Below are 25,595 nucleotides of genomic sequence, written 5' to 3'. Positions count from 1 at the left end.
TCCCGTGTGCCCCACCACTGTTCCTGGCATTGCCCTGTAGTTCTCCCTTTGTGGTCTCCCAGTGCCACTGGCACATGCCCACAGATTTCCCCATGTGGTCCACCAGCTTTGCCGGTGTGGTCCCATGGAACATTCTGTACAGGCACTGAGATCTTGCTGTGTGGTTAACCAACATTGCTAGTACGGTGCAGTGGACCAGCCAGGACAAACCCTCAGAATTTCCTTCTGGCCTGTCAGTGTTCCTGGCACAGACCCCTAGTTCTCACTGTGTGATGCACCAGTGCTCTGGGCACAGGCCTGCATATAACCCCATCTAATCTACCAGTGTCCCTGGCACATGCCCACAGACCTCTTCCTGTGTGCAACACCAGCATTGCTGGTATGGTGCAAAGGACCACTCAGTATAGACCCTGAGATCTGCCCCTGTGGTATACCAGTGTCCCTGGCACAGGCCCACAGATCTCCCCATCTAGTCCACCAGTGTTGGCAGTATGGTCTGATGGAGCACTCTATACAGACCCTGAGATTTTCCTGAGATCACTGTCCCTGGCATAATGCACAGATCTCCCTATGTTCCACCAGTGTCTGTAGTACAGGCCCACAGATATCCCCAAATTGTCCGTCAGTTGTCCTGGCACAAGCCCGCTGATCTCCCCATGTGGTCCACCAGCATAACTGGCTCAGAGCTGCAGATCACTCTGTGTGGTCCACCTTTGTTCCTGGTATATGTGCACAGATCACCCTGTGTAGTCTGCCAGAATTCCCAATATGGTCCCAAGCAGCAGCTGGTGCAAACCTGCAGATCACCCCGTATGGTCCATTAGGGTTCCTGGTACAGACCCACAGATCTCCCTGTGTGGTCCATCAGCGTTCCCCATATGTTCCCATGTAGTACCTGGTACAAACCTGTAGATCTCCCATGTGGTCCATCAGTGTTCCTGGTACAGGCCCACAGATTTCCCTGTAGCTCCACCAACATTCCCAATATTGTCCAATGGAGCACGTGGAACAAACCTGCAATCTCTTTGTGTGGTCCACTGGAGTTCCTGGCTCAGGCCACTGATCTCCACATTGGTCCACCAGTGTATCTGTCACAGACCAACTAATCTCCCTGTGTGGTTACCAGTGTATCTGACAAAGACCCACAGATCTTCCTGTGTGGACATCAGTATTCCATAAGATATTGGAGCAGAATTAGGCCGTTTGGCCCATCGAGTCTGCTCTGCCTTTTCATTTTGACTGATCCAATTTTCCTGTCAGCCTCAATTTCCTGCCTTCTCTGCATATCCCTTCATGGTTCGGACCAATCAAGAATTTATCACCCTCTGCCTTAAGTATACATAAAGACTTGGCCTCCACAGATGCCTGTGGCAAAGAATTCCATAGATTCGTCACTCTCTGGCTAAAGAAATTCCTCCTCATCTCCATTCCAAAAGGACATTCCTTTGTTCTGAGGCTGTGTCCTCTGGTCTTGTACTCTCCCACCATAGGAAACATCCTCTCCACGTCCACTCGATCAAGGCCTTTCACCTGCATTCCCAGTATTATGCCATAGACCACCCATTACAGACCCTCAGATCTCCTTGTATGGTCCACCATTGTAGATGGCACAGGCCCACAGATCTTCCCTTGTAGTCCAGTAGCGTTTCTGGCAACTTATTGTTTTACCATTACTAGGAGGGAAAGTGCTCAGGAAGCTGAAAGCTCTGAAGTTGGATGAGTGACCTGAATCTGATGGTCTACACCCCAGGATTCTGAAAGAGCTGGCAAAGAGATTGTGGAGATGTTAGTAATGATCTTACAAGAAAAGAGCCAGAAGGGGCCATGAGAAGGCCTTGGTGAGCAGGATTAGGAAAACCCCAAGGCATTCTAGAAGTATGTGAAGAGCAAGAGGATGAACCATGTGAGAATAGGACCAATCAGGTGTGATAGGGGAAACGTGCATGGAGTCGGAGGAGGTAGCAGAGGTACTTAATAAGTACTTTGCTTCAGTATTCACTATGGAAAATTGTAGGGATGACTTACAGCGGACTGAAACGCTTGAGCATATAGATATTAAGAAAGACGATGTGCTGGAGCTTTCGAAAAGCATTAAGTTAGATAAATCTCTGGGACCGAATGAGATATACCCCTGACTACAGTGGGAAGTGATGGAGGAGATTGATGAGCCCCTTGTGATGATCTTTGCATCATCATTAGGGACAAGAAAAGTGCCAGAGGATTGTAGGGTTGTAAATGCTGTTCCCTTGTTCAAGAAAGGGAGTAGAAATAACCCGGGAAATTATAGACCAGTGAGTCTGACTTCGGTAGTGGACAAGTTGTTGGAGAGGATCCTGAGAGGCAGGATTTATGAGCATTTGGAGAGACAGAATCCGATTAGGGATAATCAGCATGGCTTTGTCAAGGGCAGGTCGTGACTTATGAGTCTGATTGAATTCTTTGAGGAAGTAACAAAACACATTGATGAAGGTAGAGGAGTGGATGTAGTGTATATGGATTTCAGTAAGGAATTTGATAAGGTCCCCCATGCAAGGTTCCTTCAGAAAGTAGTGAGGCATGGGATCCAAGGGGACATTGCTTTGTGGATCCAGAATTGGCTTGTCCACAGAAGGCAAAGGGTGGTTGTAGATGGTTTGTACTCTGCATGGTGGTCGGTGACCAGTGGTGCGCCTCAGGGATCTGCTCTGGGACCCCTCCTCTGTGATTTTTATAAATGACCTGGATGAGGAAGTAGAAGGGTGGGTTAGTAAGTTTGCTGATGACACAAAGCTTGTGGGTGTTGTGGATAGCCTGGAGGGTTGTCAGAGGTTACAACGGGACATCGATAGGATGCAGAACTGGGCATACAGTGGCAGAAGGATAAGTGTGAAGTGGCTCATTTTGGTAGGTCAAATTTGAAGGCAGAATATAATATTAATGGTAAGACTCTTGGCATTGTGGAGGATCTGAGAGATCCTGGGGTCCATTTCCATAGGACTGTCTAAGCTGCTGCGTAGGTTGACATGTTGTTAAAAAGGTGTATGGTGTGTTGGCATTCATCAACCGTGGGATTGAGTTCAAGAGCCGAGAGGTAATGTTATAGCTATAGAAGACCTTGGTCAGACCCCACTTGGAGTACTGTCACCTCACTACAGGAAGGATGTGGATACTATAGAGAGAGTGCAGAGGAGATTTATAAGGATGTTGCCTGGATTGGAGGGTGTTCCTTATGAGAATAGGTTGAGTAAACTTGGCCTTTTCTCCTGGGAGCCACAGAGGATGAGAGGTGTATAAGATGATGAGAGGCATTGATCGTGTGGACAGCCAAAGGCTTTTTCCCAGGGCTGAACTGGCTAACATGAGGGGGAATAGTTTTAAGGTGCTTGGAAATAGGTACCAAGGGTATGTCAGGGGTAAGTTTTTCACGCAGAGAGTGGTGGGTGCATGGAGTGCACTGCTGGCGGTGGTGGAAGCAGATGCTATAGGGTCTTTTAAGAGCCTCTTAGATCGGTACATGGAGCTTAGAAAAATAGAGGGCTATGCACTAGGGAAATTCTAGTCAGTTTCTAGAGTAGGCTACATGGTTGGCACAACATTGTGGGCCGAAGGGCCTGTAATGTGCTGTAGATTTCTATGTTTTACGTTCTGTTCTATGTTCTAATTACTAGATTCTGGAATGGTTCTGGAAGACTGGAAAATTACAAATGTTACTCCACTCTTTAAGAAGAGAAAGAGGCTGAAGAAAGGAAATTATAGGCCAATTAGTCTGACTTCAGTGGTTGAGAAGATGTTGGAGTCAATTGTTAAGGATGCGGTTTCAGGGTACTTGGAGGCACATTATAAAACAGGCCGTAGTCAGCATGGTTTCCTCAAGAGAAAATCTTGCCTGACAAATCTGTTGGAATTCTTTGAAGAAATAACAAGCAGGATAGACAACTGGATGTTGTGTACTTGGATTTTCAGAAGGCCTTTGACAAGGTGCCACATAAGAGGCTGCTTAACAAGTAAGAATTCATGGTAATACAGGAAAGATTCTAGCATGGATAAAGCAGTGACTGATTAGCAGGAGACAAGGAATGGGAATAAAGGGAGCCTTTTCTGATTGGCTGCCAGTGACTTGTGATCTACAGGGGTCTGTGTTGAGACAACTTCTTTTTACGTTGTATGTCAATGTTTTGGAAGATGGAAATGATGGCTTTGTGGCCAAGTTTGCAGATGATACGAAGATACAGTAGGTGGAGGGGCAGGTAGTTTTGAGAGAGCAAAGAGGCTGCGGGATTTTGACAGATGAGGAGAATGGTAAAGAAGTGGCAGATGGAATACAGTGTCAGAAAGTGTGTGATCAAGCACTTCAGTAGAATAAGTAGGAGCACAGACTATTTTATAAACAGAGAAAATTAAAAAATCTGAGGTGTAAAGGGATTTGGGAGTCCTCATGCAGGATTCTCTAAAAGTTAATGCGATGTTAGCATTCATTTTGAGAGGACTAGAATATAAAAGCAAGGATGTAATGTTAAGGCTTTTAAGGCACTGCTGAGGGTTCACTTGGAACGTTGTGAAGCGTTTTGGGCCCCTTATTTAAGAAAGGATATGCTGACATTGGAGAGGCTTCAAAGGAGGCTCATGAAAACCATTCTGGGTTTGAAAGGCTCAGTGATGTGATGAGTATTTGATGGCTCAGACCTTAATTCAGTGGAATTCAGAAGAATGAGGGAAGATATCACTGAAACCATCGAATGTTGAAAGGCCTCAATAGAGTGGATATGGAGAGGATGTTTCCTATGTTGGTGGAGTCTAAAACCAGAGGACACAGCCTCAGAGTAGATAGATGTTCTTTTAGAACAGAGACGAGGAAGAGAGTTGTAAATCTGTGGAACTCGTTGGCACAAGCGGCTGTGGAGACCAATTCAGAGGGTATATTTAAGGCAGAGGTTGATAGACTCTTGTCTAGTCAGGGTATGAAGGGATTTGGGTAAAGGCATGAAACTGGGGCTGAGAGGGAAATGAATTAGCCATGATGAAATGGTGGAGCAGACTCAATGGGCCAAATGGCCTAATTCAGCTCCTTTATCTTATGGACTTGTCTCCCTATGTGCTCCACCAGTGTTCCTAGCACAGGACCACAGATCTCCCCATGTGGTCCACCAGCACTCCCAATATGGTCCCATGGAGCACCTGGTACAGACCTGCAGATCTCCCTGCGTGTTCCACCAGTGACCCTTGCACAGGCTCACACATCTCCCTGTGCAGTCCCGCAGATCTCCCCATGTGGTCCCATTAATATTCCCAGTATGGTTCCCTGGAGTTCCTGGTGTGCATTCACAGATCTCCTTATGTGATCTTATCAGTATCTCAAATAGCTGTAGTGTGTGTCACCACCTGTGTCCTGTCACTCTTTATGATGGAGGCCCAATGTGATGTGGTGAGAACTCCCAAAGCTTTACGTCAACTGCAAGTTTGGCCATAGGGCTCTTGGCCCTTGTTCCCGGTCTGTTGGAGACTGTCAGTGGTTTAGATCCGGCACTGGTTCCCATGACCCCCCCCGCTTTCTGACTGCACGCATCGCCCAAAGCACTGTCTCTGCAGCTTCCCTGGTCCTCTCCCTGACCTTATGCACTCTGACCTGTACCTCATCAGGCTTGGAGATAGCATCCGTAACGGTAAGATGGTCACGCTCCATTAGATGAAGCACAGGTGGCCACTGGTCCCAAAAGCCGCCACCTACCATCTTTCCTGATGGCTCAAGGACCAGAGGAGCAGGGGTTCCTGACCACCCACCATCACTGACAGCGCGGAGCAAAGGCTTCTCCAGGCAATGGTGTAAAACCTCTTTCCTTTCTCAGTCATCAGACCCAATTCCCCATGGATACGAGGTGGTGTCCCTGCTGGAAGCACTGAATGGTCCCCTCACCCCTGCCTCGGCACCACCCCTGCGCCTGGTGAGGAACGGCCACCCTCCCTGCCCAAAGCCCCCCCTGGGCCATGCTCAAAGGGCTCTTCCTGTGCACACTTTGTCTTCACTGGACCATGGAACTGAGAGCAAAGATGCACTCCATCTGAAGGAGAGTGAGTTCATGTAAGTGACCATTTCACATCTCTCCCAATCCCTGTCCCTCTCCTCCTCAACTCCTCTCCCCATCCCCCTCCCTCTTCATCCCACTCCTCTCCAATTCTCTCCTTTCCACCTCCTCTCCATCTCCTCAGCTCCTCTCCCCTTCTCCCCCCCACTCTCCTCTCCCCACCCCTCCCTCTTCTTCCCCACCCCTCCCTCTTCTTCCCCACCCCTCCCTCTTCCTCCCCACCCCTCCCTCTTCCTCTCCCTTTCACCCTCCCTCTCCAGTTTCTCTCCTTTTCCTCCTTCCCCTCCGTGTCCCTTCCTTCCTCTAGCTCCTGTCTCCCGCTTCCTTCCTGTCCCTTCCCTCCTCCCTCTCCCACTTCTTGTCCCCCTCCACTTCCCCTCCCTCTCCCCTCCTCCCCTTAACTCCACTCTTCCCCCTCTCACCCTCTTCACCCCTCTCTCTTTCCCTTCCACTGTCCCCTCCCTCCTTTTCCATTGGCACACTCACAGAATTACCCTCATTGTTTTCCCAAGGTCGCTGTCCCAGAATTGCCCGGTGCTGGAGGAGGATGAAGAGAGTTTGGGAAGTGACAGGGAGGTGCCGACATCACCAGAGAAACAACTCCCTCAGGGGGTTGAGGTAAATCCCCTGATATCTCACAGAAATCTCCCCACTCCAACCCTGGGGTCACCTTCAACCTCCCACCCTGGGAATTATTCCTCAACACCAAAGAGTCTTTTTCTGTTGATCAGTGTCAAAAAAGCCAAATTAAATTCACTGTGATTTAATGCTGTAAAACAATAAAACATGAAAACTTACCGGGGTGGGGGTGAATACTTTTTATAGGCACTGTACCATCAGGGAAAGTTATTGGAAGGTATTCTGAGGGACCAGATGTATGAGTATTTGGATAGACATGGGCAGATTAAAGATAGTCAGCATGGCTTTGTGCGTGGTCGGTCATGTCTAACCAATCTTACAGAGCTTTATGAGAAAGTGGATGAAGACAAGGCAGTGGATGTTGTCTGCATGGAATTTAGTAAGGCATTTGACAAGGTCCCACCTGGGAGGGTGGTCAAGAAGGTTCAGTCACTCGGCATTCAAGATGAGGTAGTAAACTGGATTAGACGTTGACTTTGTGGGAGAAGCCAGAGAGTGGTAGTAGAGGGTTGCCTCTCTGATTGGAGCCCAGTGACTAGTGGAGCGCCACAAAGATCAAAGCTGGACCTGTTGTTGTTTGTCATCTGTGTCAAGGATCTGGATGATAATGTGGTTAACTGGATCAGCAGATTTGAAGATGACACCAAGATTGGGGGTGTGGTGGACAGTGAGGAAGGCTATCGTGGCTTGCAGTGGGATCTGGACTGAAAAATGTCAGATAGAATTTAATGCAGACAACTACGAGATGTTACACTTCACCTAGGACCATTCAGGGTAGGCTTTACACAGTAAATGGAATGTGGTAGAAGAAAGGGATCTGGGAATGCAGGTCCATAATTCATTGAAGGTGGTGTCACAGGTAGGTAGGATCGTAAAAAAAAAAGCTTGTAGCACATTGGCCTTCATAAATCAAGGTATTGGGTAGAGGAGAGGGGATGTTATGTTGAAGTTTTGTAAGACATTGTTGAGGCCTAATTTGGAATATTGTATGCAGCTTTGGTCACATACTTACAGGAAAGATGTAAATAAGATTGAAAGAGTACAGAGAATATTTATAAGGATGTTGCCAGGTCTGGAGGACCTGAGTTATAAGGAAAGATTGAATAGGTTAGAACTTCATTCCTTGTAATGTAGAAGATTGAGAGGAGATTTGACAGAGGTATACAAAATTATGAGGGGTATAGATAGGGTAAGTGCAAGCAGGCTTTTTCCAGTGAGGTTGAGTGCGATACAACTGGAGGTCAGGGTTAAAGTGAAAGGTGAAAGGTTTAAGAGGAACATAAAGGGAAACCTCTTCACTCAGAGGGTCCACAAGAGCAGAACTACGCCATTCAGCCCATCGAGTCTGCTCCGCCATTTCACCATGGCTGATCCCAGATCCCATTCAGCCCCATACACCTGCCCTCTCACCATATCCCTTGATTCCCTGACCGATCAGGAATCTCTCAACTTCTGCTTTAAATATACCCACAGACCTGGCCTCCACCACAGTCTGTGGCAGATCATTCCACAGATTCACCACTCTCTGGTTAAAAAGAAAATCCTCCTTACTTCTGCTCTAGAAGGTCGCCCCTTAATTTTGAGGCTGTAGTTCTGGATACCACCAACAGAGGAAACATCTTCTCCACGTCCATCCTAACTAATCCTTTCAACATTCAGTAGCTTTCACTGATATCTCCTTGCTTTTATATTCTGTTCCCCTTGAAATAAGTGCCAACTTTTCACTTGCCGCCTTTACCACAGACTCAACCTGTAAATTAACCTCCTGGGATCTTGCATGAAGACTCCTAAGTCCCTCTGCATCTCTGATGTTTGAATTTTTTCCCCATTTAGATAATAGCCCGCACTATTGTTCCTTTTACCAAAATGTATTATCATATATTTCCCAACACTGAATTTCATCTGCCACTTTTTTGCCCATTCTTCCAATGTGACTAAGACCTGCTGTAATCGCATTGCTTCCTCAGCACTACCTACCCCTCCTCCTATCTTCATATCATCCATAAACTTTGCCTCAAAGCCATCAGTTCCATTATCTAAATCATTGACAAACAATGTGAAAGTATCGGTCCCAATACTGACCCCTGAGGAACACCACTAGTCACTGGCAGCCAACCAGAAAAGGCCCTCTTTATTCCCACTCTTTGCATCCTGCCTGTCAGCCATTCCTCTGTCCATGCCAGTATCTTTCCTGTAACGCCACAGGATTTTATCTACTTAAGCAGCCTCATGTGAAGCACCTTATCAAATACCTTCTGAAAATCTAAGTAAATGACATCCACTGCCTCTCCTTTGTCCACTCTGTTTGTTACTTCCTCAAAGAATTCTAGCAGATTTGGCAGGCCAGATTTCCCTTTATTGAAACTATGCTGACTTTGACTTACTTTGCCATTAGTCTCCAAGTACCCAGTGACCTTGTCCTTAATAATGGGCCCTAACGCTTTCCCAACCACTGAGGTTGGGCTAACTGGCCTATAATTTCCTCTCTTTTGTCTTCCTCCCTTCTTAAAGAGTGGAGTGACATTTGCAATTTTCCAGTCCTCCGGGACCATGCCAGAATCAAGTGATTATTGAAAGATCATGACCAATGCATCCATTATCTCTTCAGCAACCTCTTTCAGGTCTCTGGGATGTCGTCCATCTGGTCCAGGTCACTTTTTCCTTTCTAATAGCAATAGCACTCACTCCTGCTCCCTGACACTCATGGAACTCTGGCACATTGCTAGTGTTTTCCAGAGTAAAGACTGAAGCAAAGTATTAAGTTCATCTGCTATTTCTCTGTCCTGCATTGTTACCTCACCGGCATAATTTTCCAGTGGTCCAATATCAACTCTCACCTCCCTTTTATTCTTTATATAACTGAAAAAGCTTTTAGTATCCTGGTTTACATTATCGGCTAGTTTGCTGTCATATTTCATCTTTTCCCTCCTTATAGTTTTTTTAGTTGCCTTTTGTTGGATTTTAAAAACTTCCCACTCACTTTTGCTACCTTATATGGGCCTTTCTTTGGCTTTTATGCAGTCCTTAACTTCCCTTGTTTCTCATGGTTGTCTGGCCCTGCCATTTGAGAACTATTCCCAGAAACTTCAGCCACCTCTGTTCTGCCATCACCCCCACCAGTATTTAATAAGATGTGGATATTTATACAACACCCAATCTAAGACAGCCTTTCCCCAAGTAGGCTCAAGCACAAGCTCTCTAAAAAGCATTTTGTAGGCACTCAACAAATACTCCCTCTTGCGATTCGACACCAACCTGATTTTCCCAATCCCCTTGAATACTGAAGTTCCCCATTACAATTGTGACATTACCCTTATTACATGCCTTTTCCAGCTCCCTTTGCAATCTCAACCCCACATCTTAGCTACTATTTGGAGGCCTATATATGATTCCCATAATAGTTTTTTTTTGCCCTGCAGTTTCTTAACTCTATCCACAAAGATTCAACATTCTCTGACCCTATATCACCTCTTTCTAAAGATGTAATTCCATCTCTTACCAACAGAGCCACACCACCATCTATGCCTTCCTGCCTGTCCTTTCTATACAAAGTATACTCTTTGATGTTAAACTCCTAACGATGACCTTCTTTCAGCCACGACTCAGTGATGCATGGGTGTTGAGAGTGCAGAACAAGCTGCCAGTGCAAATGGTGCATGCGAGCTTGGTTTCCATGTTTACGAGGTTTGGATAAGGATATGGAGGGCTATAGGCCCAGTGCAGGTTGTTGGAATAGGCAGTTTAAATGGTTCAGTACAGACTAAATGGGCTGAAGGGCCTGTTTCTGTGCTGTACTTTTCTATGATTCTGTGACTGTAATCTCTGACCCCAGGATCACCTGCAACATCTGACCCCAGAGAAGCAAGGGGCTTGGACTGTGATCGCTGTGGACACTGGGGTGACCTTTGACCTCCCATTCCAGGATTCCGGAGTGACCCCTGAGAGTGAGAACGTGACCCTGTCATCTTCAGAAGTGATGGATGCTTCCTCGCGCACACCCACCAACCTCTGCTCCAGCATCAGCTCTCCTGAAGGTAAGAGTCACCCTGGCCATGGGATCGCTCTCTGTTCAGCTGCACCGCACATTTCCCAGTTGTGTATGGTAACCTGCTCCTGCACTGTGAACCCATTCTAACATGCACACACATATCCACCGACCCACACCTGGACACATGAAACCTGCACCATCTGCACTGTGACCCCGCATAGACACACAAAATCCCCAACCCCATGCTCACACACTGCCCTTACATCCTATACACACACATGAACATACACACCATCCTTCTCTCCCCATCTCTGTCTCAAGACAGAGAGGGGTAGACACAATACTGATGGCTCCAGTTGTGTGACTGTCTCGACGGGCTGTATTAGTGTTACTACACTGATGGGCTGCATTATTGTTACCACACTGACAGGCTGCATTAGTGTTACTACACTGACGAGCTGTATTAGTGTTACTACACTGACGGGCTGCATTAGTGTTACCACACTGACAGGCTGCATTAGTGTTACTACACTGACGGGCTGCATTAGTTGTAACTACACTGACGAGCTGCATTAGTGCCAACATACTGACAAGCTTCAGTTCTGTCACCTTACTGACAGGCTGCATTTGTGTCACTACCAATGACATGCTATAGTTTTGTCACCGCCACTGCCTGCCTATAGTTGTGTCACACCCACTAACGGGCTCTAGTTGTTTCACTGCCAATGACTGTAGTTGTGTCACTGCCACTGACAGGCTGTAGTTGTATCAACATACTGGACAGCTGTATTTATGTCACTGATGCTGACGATCTGTAGTTGCATCACTGTACTGGGTGGCAGTAGTTGTGTCACCGCATCTGACCATGTGTGAGATGGTCTTTACGGGCTGCAGTTATGTCACTGCACTGATGGCTTGTAGTTGTGTCTCCGTGCTGTTGGGTTGTCATTGTTTTATCGCCACTGATGGGCTGTAGTTGTGTCACCATCCTGACCAGCAGTAATTCTGTCACCCCACTGATAGGTTGTAGTTGTGTCACAGCCATTGGCAGACTGTAGATGTATCACAATATTGATACTCTGTAGTTGAGTACACCAGTCCACCAGTGATGGACTGTCATGGCACTGTACTGGCGGGCTGTAGTTGTGTCAATGTATGGATAGGGTGTAGTTGTGTCACTGCCACTGACAAGCTGTAGTTGCTTTGCTGTACTGGATGGCTGTAGTTACATCACTACCAGTGACTGTAGTTGTGAGATTGTAAAAATGGACTGTAGTTGTGTCACTGCCACTGATGGGCTGTTATGTTACCATACTGATGGGCTGTGGTCGTGTGACCATACTGATGGGCTGTAGTTGTGTCCTGCCAATGACAGGTCCTAGTTGTGTCACATCACAAACGGGCTGTAGTTGCATCACTGCCACTGACTGTAGTTGTGTCATCATACTGACAGGCTGTAGTTGTGTCACTGTATTGATGGGCTGTAGTGGTGTCACAGTACTGATACTCTGTAGTTGTGTTATGGTACAGATGGTCTGTACTTGTGTCATGGTACTGATACTCTGTAGTTGTGTCAGGTACTGATGGGCTGTAGTTGTGTCACTGTACTGACAAGCTGTAGTTGTTTCAATGCCACTGAGAGGTTGTAAGTTGTGTTACTGTACTAACAGGCTAAAGTTGTTTCATTGCCTCTGATGGGCTGTAGTTGTGTCACTGTCACTGACTGGCTGTAGTGGTGTAAATTTACTGGTAGGCTGTAGTTGTGTCACCACCACTGACTGGCTGTAGTTGTGTGACCATACTGATGGGCTGTAGTTGTATTACTGTAGTGACAGGCTGTAGGCATATCACCATACTGATAGGCTGTAGTTATGTCACCATAATGACAGGTTGTACTTGTGTTACCGCCACTGATAGGCTGTAGTTCATCCCTCAGGTCCCTGTTAAATTGTCTTTTTCGCACCTAAAACCAATGCATGCTTGTTTATGATATCCAGCCCTGGGAATAAGCCCCAGTCTACCTTATCTATGCTGTTTACAGTGCTATGATCCTCTGTTAGCCTCCTCTCAGACTCTGTCTGACATATCCATGACCATAAGATAAAGGAGCAGAATTAGGCCATTTGGCCCATCGAGTCTGCTGCACTATTCCATCTTCTCTGATCCAGTTTTTCCTCTCAGCCTTAATCTTCTGCCTTCTCCCTATATCCCTTCATACCCCGACCAATCAAGAATCGATCAATCTCTACCTAAATTATACCCAATGGCTTGGCCTCCACAGCCGCCTGTGGCAATGAATTCCACAGATTCACCACTTTCTTGCTAAAGAAATTCCCTCACATCTATGCTTTAAGAGCATTGAATTGGATTGACTTTATTACTTACATCCTTCATATACATGAGGAGTAAAAATCTTAATGTTATGTCTCCGTCTAAATGTGCAATGTGCAGTTTATACTAATTTATAATAAATCGTATGTACAACAGGACAGTCAATATAACATAGAAATACAACTGTATCTGCATGAATTAATCAGTCTGATGGCCTGGCGGAAGGAGCTGTCCTGGAGCCTGTTGGTCCTGGCTTTCATGCTGTGGTACTGTTTCTGAGATGGCAGCAGCTGGAAAAGTTTGTGGTTGGGATGACTCGTGTCCCCAATGATCCTTTGGACCCTTTTTACACACCTGTCTTTGTAAATGTCTGAATAGTGAGAAGTTCACATCTACAGATGCGCTGGGCTGTCCGCACCACTCTCTGCAGAGTCCTGCTATCGAGGGAAGTACAGTTCCCATACCAGGCAGTGATGCAGCCAGTCAGGATGCTCTCAATTGAGCCCCTGTAGAAAGTTGTTAGGATTTGGGGACTCATGCCAAACTTGCTCAACCGTCTGAGGTGAAAGAAGCGCTGGTTTGCTGGTATGTACAGACCATGTGAGATCCTCGGTGATATGTATGCTGAAGAATTTAAAGCTATTCACCCTCTCAACCCCAAATCCATTGATGTTAATAGGGGCTAGCCTGTCTCTATTTCTCCTGTACTCCACAATTAACTCCTTTGTTTTTGTGACATTGAGGGAGAGGTTGTTTTCTTGACACCACTGTGTCAGAGTGATGATTTCACCTCTGTAGGCTGTCTTGTTATTATTTGAGGTTAGGCCAATCAGTGTAGTATCGTCAGCAAATTTAATTAGCATATTGGAGCTGTGGGTGACAACACAGTTGTGGGTATACAGAGAGTAAAGGAGGGGACTTAGTACACAGTCCTGAGGGGCACCTGTGTTGAGGGACAGAGGGGCAGAGGTGAGGGAGCCCACTCTTACCACCTGCCAGAGACCTGATTAGGGGCTCAGTGTAGGCGATATCGAACTGAGTGTAAAAAAGACTTAGCTCATCTGGGAAAGAGGCAGTGATGTCGGCAGCACCATTGTGCTTAGCTTTGAAGTCTGCGATGGTGTGCAGACCTTGCCATAAGCTGTGTGTATTGTTGGTGGGGAGTTGTGTCTGGATCTTGTCCCTGCATTGTTGTTTCGCTGCCTTAGCTCAGATCACAGCTGCTTTTCTTGAGGTCCTGTTGGTTACCAGCAATGTAAGCTCTGTGTCACGCGGTAAGTGCTGTTCGCTTGGAAGTTGATCTGGGGTTTCTGGTTTGGAGAGACCCTGACCGATTTCTGGAGGACAACATCCTCGATGCACTTCCAGATGGAACTCATGACCCCTTCCATGAACTTGAAAACATCCTCATCATGAAAGACATTCCAGTTGACGTCATCAAAGCCATCTTGTAGCATGGAGACCGATTGCTTGGACCAACAGTGGACGGTTTTAACCGTGGCCGCCTCTTGTTTCAGCCTCTGCCTGTACCTCGGCAGCAGCAGGATGGAGGAGTGGTCCGACTTTCCAAGCGGCGGGCGGAGGAGTGCTTTGTAAGCATTACGGAACAGAGAGTAGAAGTGGTTGAGTATGCTATCTCCCCGTGTGCTCACCTGGATGTGTTGACAAAACTTTGGAGAAACTTTAGACAGTGACTGTCTATTAAAGTCACCGGCGACAATGAAGGCAACCTCTGGGTATGCAGTCTCCAGGGTGTTGATGGTCTCGTACAGTTCCTTGAGAGCCAGGTCAGTATCGGCCTGCAGCAGAATATACATAGCGGTGATAATAACAGGAAAGAAACTGGCATAGATAGAGGAATGGCTGACAGGTAGGAGGCAGAAAGTGGGAATCAAAGGGGCCTTTTCTGGTTAGTTGCCAGTGTTCCCCAGGGGTCAGTATTGGGACCACTACTTTTCACATTGTTTGTCGGTGATTTAGATAGTGGAATTAATGAGTTTGTGGCAGAGTTTGCGGATGATACGAAGATCATAGGTGGAAGAGAAGATATGTTGAAAGGACTAGATAAGATGGATGTGGAGAGGATGTTTCCTATGGTGGGGGTATCCAGAACTAGAGGGCACAGCTTCATAATTGAGAGGCGACCTTTTAGAACAGAGCTGAGGTGGAATTTTTTTCAGCCAAGGAGTAGTGAATCTATCGAATACTCTGCCACACAGTGCGCTGGAGGCCAAGAACATTCATGAGTATGTTTAAGGTGGAAATTGATGGTTTCCTGATCGGTCAGGACATCAAAGGATATGGTGAGAAGGCAGCTGGCTGGGGTTGAGTGGGATCCGGGATCATCCATGATGGAATGGCGGAGCAGACTCGCTGGGCTGAATGGTGTCGTTCTGCTCCTGTGTCTTATAGACACCCCTGTATTCTGTGGCTGCCCTGGTTTTATAGACACGCTGGTATTCTGAGGCTGCCCTGGTCTTATAGACACGCCTGTATTCTGAGGCTGCCCTGGTCTTATAGACACCCCTGTATTCTGAGGCTGCCCTGGTCTTATAGACACCCTGGTATTCTGAGGCTGCCCTGGTCTTATAGACACCCTGGTATTCTGAGGCTGCCCTCTGGTCTTAGACTCCTCTCCACACCCTCTCCACATCCACTATATCAAAGCCTTTCAGCATTTGATAGCTTTCAATGAGATCACCCCTGATTCTTCTGAACGCCAGTGAGTAGCTCCCCTAACAACAGACCATGGGTCACCAGTGATCGAAAGGCTCTTCTCAACCACAAAAAGAGACCCTTTAGATCAGGAGACAGGGAGGAATTGAAACATGGGCAGAGGGAGCTGCTGATAAAGGGGAAAGTGGTGGCTAAAGAGGAGAGAACTGGAGAGCAGGTTTGGGCAGAGTAGCACGCGGGAGGTGTGGAGACGCATGAAGAACATCAGTGGCTTCAATTGGCCTAGCTACAGAGCCTCAGAATGCAGCCATGAATGTGCTAATGAGTTAAACCAATTCTTCAATTGCCCTCCTGTTCTCACCCCCCTCAGCACCCCAGTCCAGGTGCCGAGGCACCCAATGCTGCCTCAGTATCAGCACCTCCCCTCCAGTTCAACACATGGATGAACAACGCAGGCTACCACTGTCTACATCCCCTCCTTACTCTGCATCTGCCATCCACACCTCCATATCCCAACCTCTGTCGTCCCAATCTTCATGTCCTCTGGCAACTACTTCCCAACAACTCCTCAGTCAGAACTTCCTTTGAAGCCTCTCCAATAGCAGCACATTCTTTCTCAGATAAGGGACGCAAAACTGCCAAAATACTCCATGTGAGGCCTCACTAGTGCTTTATAGAGCTTCAACATTACATCCTTGCTTTTAAATTCTAGTCCTCTCGAAATTAATCCTAACATTCAATTTGCCTTCCCCACCACTGTCTCAACCGGCAAATTAACCTTTAGGGAATCCTGCACAAGGACTCCAAAGTCCCTTTTCACTTTAGATTTTTGAATTTTCTCTCCATGTAGAAAATAATCTACCCTTTTATTCCTTCTACCAAAGTGCATGACCATACAATTCCCGACACTGTATTCCATCTGCCACTTCTTTACCCATTCTCCGAATCTGTCTAAGTCCTTCTGCAGCCTTTGTTTCCTCAAAACTACCTGCCCCTCCAGCTTAGTATCTTCAGTAAACTTGCCCACAAAGCCATCAATTCCATCATCCAAGTCATTGACATAAAACATAAAGAATCGGTTCCACACAGACCCCTGTGGAACACCACTAGTCACCGGCAGCCAGACAGAAAAGGATCCCTTTATTCCCACTCTTTGCCTCCTGCCAATCAGCTACTGCTTTATTTCTGCTCATATCTTTCCTGTAATACCACGGGCTTTTAACTTGTTAAGCAGCCTCATTTGTGGCACCTTGTCAAAGTCCTTCAGAAAATCCAGTATACAACATTCACTAATTCTCCTTTGTCTTTCCTGCTTGTTATTTCTTCAAAGAATTTGAACAGATTTGTTAAGCAAAATTTTCCCTTGAGGAAACCATGCTGACTATGGCCTATTTTAACATGTGTCTTCAAGGACCCCAAAACCACATCCTTAACAATCGACTCTAACACCTTCCCATCTACTGAGGCCAGATTAACTGGCATATACTTTCCTTTCTTCTGCCTCTCTCCCTTCTAGAAGAATGGGATAATGTTTGCAATTTTCCATTCCTCCAGAACCATGCCAGAATCTAGTGATTCTTGAAAGATCATTTCTAGTGCCCCCACAATCTCTTCAGCCACTTTTTTCAGAAGCCTGGGGTGGAAACCATCTGGTCCAGTTGATTTATCTACCTTCAGACCTTTCAGTTTCCCAAGTTCCTTCTCCCTAGTAATGGTAACTTCGCACACGTCTGATCCTGACTCTCTCAAACTTCCTCCATACTGCTAGTGTTTTCCACAGTGAAGACTGATGCAAAATATTTATTCAGTTTGTCCTCCATTTCCTTGTCCCCCATTACTTCCTCTCCAGCATCATTTTCCAGTGGACTGATATCTACTCTCAACTTTCTTTTACACTTCATGTATATAAAGAAAGCTTTAGTATGATCTTTAACATTATTGGCTAGCTTACCTTTGTATTCCATCTTTTCCTTCTTAACAAGCCCATTTGATCCAACCTCTTCCCCTTACTGAAGTCCTCCAATCGAGGCAACATCCTGGTGAATCTCTCCAGGGCAACCACATCTATTCTGTAGTGCAGAGGCCAGGACTGCACACAGTCCAACCAGTGTTTGTAAAGTTGCCACCTGATGTCCCAGCCCTTTCACTCTCTGCTCTGACCTACAAAGGCAAGCACGCAGACTGCCTCTGTTCACCCCTTCAACCCACACTGTGCTGTGTTCGCCATGATTCCCTCATGCCCAACTGTTTGCTGTGTGAGTTCTCCCAGTGCCTCTCCATACAGATTGTAGTGTTATACGATATGCTGGCTCTGGACCACAGGTATGGTACTGTCAGATCACAACAGTCCTTCCCATTCTGCACGTTAGTCACAGTGTGGAAACTGGATCTACCTGACCATCAACAACGTGCTAACACTGATCAGATAATCTTCTTATCACACCCTTGCCACTCACATACCACTACGTACACCTGGCATTTGGCAGGACCGCAATCTCTCTAGGATATTTCCATCCTTACCTGCTGTCCATCCCAACCCGGCCTCATTTTCTCCAAGTGTGTGTGTGATCTCTCTCTCTCTCTCTCTCTCTCTCTCTCTCTCTCACATTCTCTCATTTTGACGACCTTGCTGTGGTTCTTTCTCTGTCTCTGGAATTCTCACACTCTCCCTGTCCTGGTCTCCCCCCACGACAGACCCTGGCAGCAGCCTGGCACAGAGCGTGATGTCAATGGCCTCCTCGCAGCTCAGCACCGACACAATCTCCTCCATGTCAGGCTCCTACCTGGCCAACGGAGCCAACAGTCTGGCAGAGTGCGATCCCGAGGACCGTCTCACCCTGCCTTCAACGGAGGAAGAGGAGAGGGATGACAACGAGGAGGAGGAAGAGGAGGGAGAGGATGAGGTGGAGGAGGATGAAGAGGAGGAGGTGAGTCTTGCTGTTATTTCACTGGCCAGGGATCGCCACCGCCTGGGCAATTGATCTAGAAACAGGGGCAGAGACCCCTGACTGAAAGCAGCAAAGAGGATCTCAGTCCCCCCACCCACCAAACACACCTCCAGCTCTCTGGTCATAGCGAGACCAGTCATCCAAGGGAAGGAATGTCCTGCTGTGGTTGTACAAGACCTTGGTGAGACCACACCGAAAATACTGTGGGCAGTTTGGGTATTCTGATCAGAGGAAAGATGTTCTTGCTGAGTGGAATTAGTGGATCCCTGGAATTGGAACTGGTTTATTATTGTCACATGTACTGAGATACGGAGAAAAGTTTGTCTTGTAAGCTCTTCATACAGATTGGATTATTACACAGTGCAGAGGTAAAACAATAACAGAATGAACTGTTACGATAACAGAGAAAGTGCACTGCAGGCAGACAAAATTCAAGATCATGAAGAGATACATTCTGAGAACAAGAGTCCAGTTAATCATTAGAGGGAAACATTCCACAGTCTTAAAACAGGAACATGGGTACTGCCTGCTACCCTCCCCAGCGCCCCCACACCCCCGCCTGCAGTCAATGAATAGCTCTTTTGTTTGCTGACTGAGAGAAAGATGATTATCGTGACACCAGGGCACTAAGCTCGTTCTCTCTCCCTCCTCACTCCATCTCAAGGCTACCATGGTGAATGATGTCATCAGCAAGCTGGTGGATGGAGAGTGCACTGCGGTGGACAATGGTTAGACAAAGCTGCCATATCACTGGCACCAGCCGCCTGCCTCAACGACTTGTATACAGAGGTGCTGGAAAATCATGATGTCACATCAACCACTCCTGTCGACCGCCCCTCACTTACCGTCCATCCCCCCTCGCTGCCGTCCGTCCCCCCTCGCTCACCGTCCGTCCCCCCTCGCTCACTGTCCACCACCCCTCATTTACCGTCCACACCCATCATTCCCGTCCATCTCCCCTCGCTCTCATCCATCTCCCCTCGCTCTCATCCGTCCCCCCTCGCTCACCGTCTGTACCCCCTCGCTCACTGTCCACCACCCTTCATTCCCGTCCATCCCCCCCCGCTCCCGTCCACCACCCCTCATTTACCGTCCACCACCCATCATTCCCGTCCATGCGCCCTCACTCCCGTCCACCACCCCTCATTTACCGTCCACCACCAATCATTCCCGTCCATCCCCCCTCGCTCTCATCCATCCCCCCTCGCTCCCGTCCGTCCCCCCTCGCTCACTGTCCACCACCCCTCATTTACCGTCCACACCCATCATTCCCGTCCATCCCCCCTCGCTCTCATCCATCCCCCCTCGCTCCCATCCGTCTCCCCTCGCTCACCGTCTGTACCCACTCGCTCACCGTCCACCACCCATCATTCCCGTCCATCCCCCTTCGCTCCCGTTCATCCCCCCCTCGCTCCCGTCCACCACCCCTCATTTACCGTCCACCACCCATCATTCCCGTCCATCCCCCCTCGCTCTCATCCGTCCCCCCTCGCTCCCGTCCGTCCCCCCTCGCTCACCGTCCGTACCCCCTCGCTCACCGTCCACCACCCATCATTCCCGTCCATCCCCCCTTGCTCCCGTCCATCCCCCCCTCGCTCCCGTCCACCACCCCTCATTTAGTCCACCATCCATATTCTCGTCCATCCCCTCTCACTCCCGTCCACCACCCCTCATTTACCGTCCACCACCCCTCGCTCCTCGTCCATCCCCCCTCGCTCCCGTCCGGCCCCCCTCGCTCCCGTCCATCCCCCCCTCGCTCCCGTCCACCACCCCTCATTTAGTCCACCATCCATATTCTCGTCCATCCCCCCTCACTCCCGTCCACCACCCCTCATTTACCGTCCACCACCCCTCGCTCCCGTCCGTCCTCCCTCGCTCCCGTCCGTCCTCCCTCGCTCACCGTCCGTCCTCCCTCGCTCACCGTCCATACCCCCTCGCTCACCGTCCACCACCCATCAGTCCTGTCCATCCCCCCTCTCTCTCGTCCATCCCCCCCCGGCTCTCGTCCGTACCCCCTGGCTCCCATCCGTCCCCCCTCGCTCACCGTCCGTCCCCCCTCGCTCACCGTCCGTCCCCCCTCGCTCACCGTCCACCACCCATCAGTCCCGTCCATCCCACCTCGCTCCCATCCATCCCCCCTCGCTCTCGTCCATCCCCCCCGGCTCCCGTCCATCCCCCCTCACTCCCGTCCGTCCCCCCTCGCTCACCATCCGTACCCCCTCACTCACCGTCCACCACCCATCATTCCCGTCCATCCCCCCTCGCTCCCGTCCATCCCCTCCCTCACTCCCGTCCACCACCCCTCATTTACCGTCCACCACCCCTCGCTCCCGTCCATCCCCCCTCGCTCCCATCCGTCCCCCCTTGATCCCGTCCGTCCTCCCTCGCTCACCGTCCGTACCCCCTCGCTCACCGTCCACCACCCATCATTCCCGTCCATCGCCCCTCGCTCCCATCCATCCCCCCTCACTCTTGTCCATCCCCCACTGGCTCCCGTCCGTCCCCCCTGGCTCCCGTCCGTCCCCCCTCGCTTACCGTCCGTCCCCCCTCGCTCACCGTCCACCACCCCTCATTTACCGTCCACCACCCATCATTCCCGTCCATACCCCTCGCTCCCATCCATCCCCCCTCACTCTCGTCCATCCCCCCCTGGCTCTCGTCCGTTCCCCCTGGCTCCCAACCGTCCCCCCTCGCTCCCGTCCATCCCCCCCTGGCTCTCGTCCGTCCCCCCTGGCTCCCGTCCGTCCCCCCTCGCTCCCGTCCGTCCCCCCTCGCTCACCGTCCGTCCCCCCTCACTCACCGTCCACCACCCCTCATTTACCGTCCACCACCCATCATTCCCGTCCATCCCCCCTCGCTCTCATCCGTCCCCCCTCGCTCCCGTCCGTCCCCCCTCACTCACCGTCCGTACCCCCTCGCTCACCGTCCACCACCCATCATTCCCGTCCATCCCCCCTCGCTCCCGTCCATCCCCCCCTCGCTCCCGTCCACCACCCCTCATTTACCGTCCACCACCCATATTCTCGTCCATCCCCCCTCACTCCCGTCCACCACCCCTCATTTACCGTCCACCACCCCTCGCTCCCATCCATCCCCCCCTCGCTCCCGTCCGGCCCCCCTCGCTCCCGTCCGTCCTCCCTCGCTCACCGTCCGTACCCCCTCGCTCACCGTCCGTACTCCCTCGCTCACCGTCCACCACCCATCATTCCCGTCCATCCCCCCTCGCTCCCATCCATCCCCCCTCACTCTCGTCCATCCCCCCCTGGCTCTCGTCCATCCCCCCTGGCTCCCGTCCGTCCCCCCTCGCTCACCGTCCACCACCCATCATTCCCGTCCATCCCCCCTCGCTCCCGTCCATCCACCCCTCGCTCCCGTCCATCCCCCTCGCTCCCGTCCATCCCCCCTCGCTCCCATCCACTACCCCTCGCTCCCGTCCACCACCCCTCATTTACCGTCCACCACCCCTCGCTCCCGTTCACCCCGCCTCGCTCCCGTCCACTACCCCTCGCTCCCGTCCACCACCCCTCATTTACCGTCCACCACCCCTCGCTCCCGTCCATCCCCCCTCATTTACCGTCCACCACTCCTCGCTCCCGTCCACCACCCCTCGCTCCCGTCCATCACCCCTCGCTCACCGTCCGTCCCCCCTCGCTCACTGTCCACCACCCCTCATTTACCGTCCACACCCATCATTCCCGTCCATCTCCCCTCGCTCTCATCCGTCCCCCCTCGCTCACCGTCTGTACCCCCTCGCTCACTGTACCACCCTTCATTCCCGTCCCCCCCCGCTCCCGTCCACCACCCCTCATTTACCGTCCACCACCCATCATTCCCGTCCATGCGCCCTCACTCCCGTCCACCACCCCTCATTTACCGTCCACCACCAATCATTCCCGTCCATCTCCCCTCGCTCTCATCCGTCCCCCCTCGCTCACCGTCTGTACCCCCTCGCTCACTGTCCACCACCCTTCATTCCCGTTCATCCCCCCCTCGCTCCCGTCCACCACCCCTCATTTACCGTCCACCACCCATCATTCCCGTCCATCCCCCCTCGCTCTCATCCGTCCCCCCTCGCTCCCGTCCGTCCCCCCTCGCTCACCGTCCGTACCCCCTCGCTCACCGTCCACCACCCATCATTCCCGTCCATCCCCCCTTGCTCCCGTCCATCCCCCCCTCGCTCCCGTCCACCACCCCTCATTTAGTCCACCATCCATATTCTCGTCCATCCCCTCTCACTCCCGTCCACCACCCCTCATTTACCGTCCACCACCCCTCGCTCCTCGTCCATCCCCCCTCGCTCCCGTCCGTCCCCCCTCGCTCACCGTCTGTACCCCCTCGCTCACCATCCACCACCCATCATTCCCGTCCATCCCCCCTTGCTCCCGTCCATCCCCCCCTCGCTCCCGTCCACCACCCCTCATTTAGTCCACCATCCATATTCTCGTCCATCCCCCCTCACTCCCGTCCACCACCCCTCATTTACCGTCCACCACCCCTCGCTCCCGTCCGTCCTCCCTCGCTCCCGTCCGTCCTCCCTCGCTCACCGTCCGTCCTCCCTCGCTCACCGTCCATACCCCCTCGCTCACCGTCCACCACCCATCAGTCCTGTCCATCCCCCCTCTCTCTCGTCCATCCCCCCCCGGCTCTCGTCCGTACCCCCTGGCTCCCATCCGTCCCCCCTCGCTCACCGTCCGTCCCCCCTCGCTCACCGTCCGTCCCCCCTCGCTCACCGTCCACCACCCCTCATTTACCGTCCACCACCCATCAGTCCCGTCCATCCCACCTCGCTCCCATCCATCCCCCCTCGCTCTCGTCCATCCCCCCCGGCTCCCGTCCATCCCCCCTCGCTCCCGTCCGTCCCCCCTCGCTCACCATCCGTACCCCCTCACTCACCGTCCACCACCCATCATTCCCGTCCATCCCCCCTCGCTCCCGTCCATCCCCTCCCTCACTCCCGTCCACCACCCCTCATTTACCGTCCACCACCCCTCGCTCCCGTCCATCCCCCCTCGCTCCCATCCGTCCCCCCTTGCTCCCGTCCGTCCTCCCTCGCTCACCGTCCGTACCCCCTCGCTCACCGTCCACCACCCATCATTCCCGTCCATCCCCCCTCGCTCCCATCCATCCCCCCTCACTCTTGTCCATCCCCCACTGGCTCCCGTCCGTCCCCCCTGGCTCCCGTCCGTCCCCCCTCGCTTACCGTCTGTCCCCCCTCGCTCACCGTCCACCACCCCTCATTTACCGTCCACCACCCATCATTCCCGTCCATACCCCTCGCTCCCATCCATCCCCCCTCACTCTCGTCCATCCCCCCCTGGCTCTCGTCCGTTCCCCCTGGCTCCCAACCGTCCCCCCTCGCTCCCGTCCATCCCCCCCTGGCTCTCGTCCGTCCCCCCTGGCTCTCGTCCGTTCCCCCTGGCTCCCAACCGTCCCCCCTCGCTCCCGTCCATCCCCCCCTGGCTCTCGTCCATCCCCCCCTGGCTCTCGTCCGTCCCCCCTGGCTCCCGTCCGTCCCCCTCGCTCCCGTCCGTCCCCCCTCGCTCCCCGTCCCCCGTCCGTCCCCCCTCACTCACCGTCCACCACCCCTCATTTACCGTCCACCACCCATCATTCCCGTCCGTCCCCCCTCGCTCACCGTCTGTACCCCCTCGCTCACCATCCACCACCCATCATTCCCGTCCATCCCCCCTTGCTCCCGTCCATCCCCCCCTCGCTCCCGTCCACCACCCCTCATTTAGTCCACCATCCATATTCTCGTCCATCCCCCCTCACTCCCGTCCACCACCCCTCATTTACCGTCCACCACCCCTCGCTCCCGTCCGTCCTCCCTCGCTCCCGTCCGTCCTCCCTCGCTCACCGTCCGTCCCCCCTCGCTCACCGTCCATACCCCCTCGCTCACCGTCCACCACCCATCAGTCCTGTCCATCCCCCCTCTCTCTCGTCCATCCCCCCCCCGGCTCTCGTCCGTACCCCCTGGCTCCCATCCGTCCCCCCTCGCTCACCGTCCGTCCCCCCTCGCTCACCGTCCACCACCCCTCATTTACCGTCCACCACCCATCAGTCCCGTCCATCCCACCTCGCTCCCATCCATCCCCCCTCGCTCTCGTCCATCCCCCCCGGCTCCCGTCCATCCCCCCTCGCTCCCGTCCGTCCCCCCTCGCTCACCATCCGTACCCCCTCACTCACCGTCCACCACCCATCATTCCCGTCCATCCCCCCTCGCTCCCGTCCATCCCCTCCCTCACTCCCGTCCACCACCCCTCATTTACCGTCCACCACCCCTCGCTCCCGTCCATCCCCCCTCGCTCCCATCCGTCCCCCCTTGCTCCCGTCCGTCCTCCCTCGCTCACCGTCCGTACCCCCTCGCTCACCGTCCACCACCCATCATTCCCGTCCATCCCCCTCGCTCCCACCCCCCCACCTCGCTCACCGTCCACCACCCATCATTCCCGTCCATCCCCCCTCGCTCCATCCCCCCCTGGCTCCCGTCCGTCCCCCCTGGCTCCCGTCCGTCCCCCCTCGCTTACCGTCTGTCCCCCCTCGCTCACCGTCCACCACCCCTCATTTACCGTCCACCACCCATCATTCCCGTCCATACCCCTCGCTCCCATCCATCCCCCCTCACTCTCGTCCATCCCCCCCTCGCTCCCGTCCGGCCCCCCTCGCTCCCGTCCGTCCTCCCTCGCTCACCGTCCGTACCCCCTCGCTCACCGTCCGTACTCCCTCGCTCACCGTCCACCACCCATCATTCCCTCCACCCCTCGCTCCCGTCCATCCCCCTCGCTCCCGTCCATCCCCCCTCGCTCCCATCCACTACCCCTCGCTCCCGTCCACCACCCCTCATTTACCGTCCACCACCCCTCGCTCCCGTTCACCCCGCCTCGCTCCCGTCCACTACCCCTCGCTCCCGTCCACCACCCCTCATTTACCGTCCACCACCCCTCGCTCCCGTCC

The 25,595-nt window shown here is 52.0% G+C and overlaps 1 protein-coding gene across 4 annotated transcripts in view; it reads left to right on the top strand.

Annotated features, from left to right (window-relative positions):
* The window catches only part of rnf157 (ring finger protein 157), an 80,721-nt gene that overhangs the window by 41,583 nt on the left and 13,543 nt on the right, over nucleotides 1-25,595 (top strand). For 3 of the 4 annotated variants that reach the window (XM_063030898.1, XM_063030896.1, XM_063030895.1), the window contains 4 exons: nucleotides 5,823-6,055; nucleotides 6,572-6,677; nucleotides 10,531-10,732; nucleotides 18,388-18,620. In XM_063030898.1, coding sequence (XP_062886968.1) covers nucleotides 5,823-6,055; nucleotides 6,572-6,677; nucleotides 10,531-10,732; nucleotides 18,388-18,620 — 774 coding nt within the window. The remainder of the gene's footprint in view (nucleotides 1-5,822; nucleotides 6,056-6,571; nucleotides 6,678-10,530; nucleotides 10,733-18,387; nucleotides 18,621-25,595) is intronic. The other variant, XM_063030897.1, reaches the window with a different exon arrangement.

This window comes from Mobula hypostoma, chromosome 22 (genome assembly GCF_963921235.1).
Source record: "Mobula hypostoma chromosome 22, sMobHyp1.1, whole genome shotgun sequence".
Taxonomy (NCBI): domain Eukaryota; kingdom Metazoa; phylum Chordata; class Chondrichthyes; order Myliobatiformes; family Myliobatidae; genus Mobula; species Mobula hypostoma.
The sequence above is the reverse complement of the archived record's forward strand: the minus strand, read 5'-3'. Positions and strand labels throughout refer to the sequence as shown.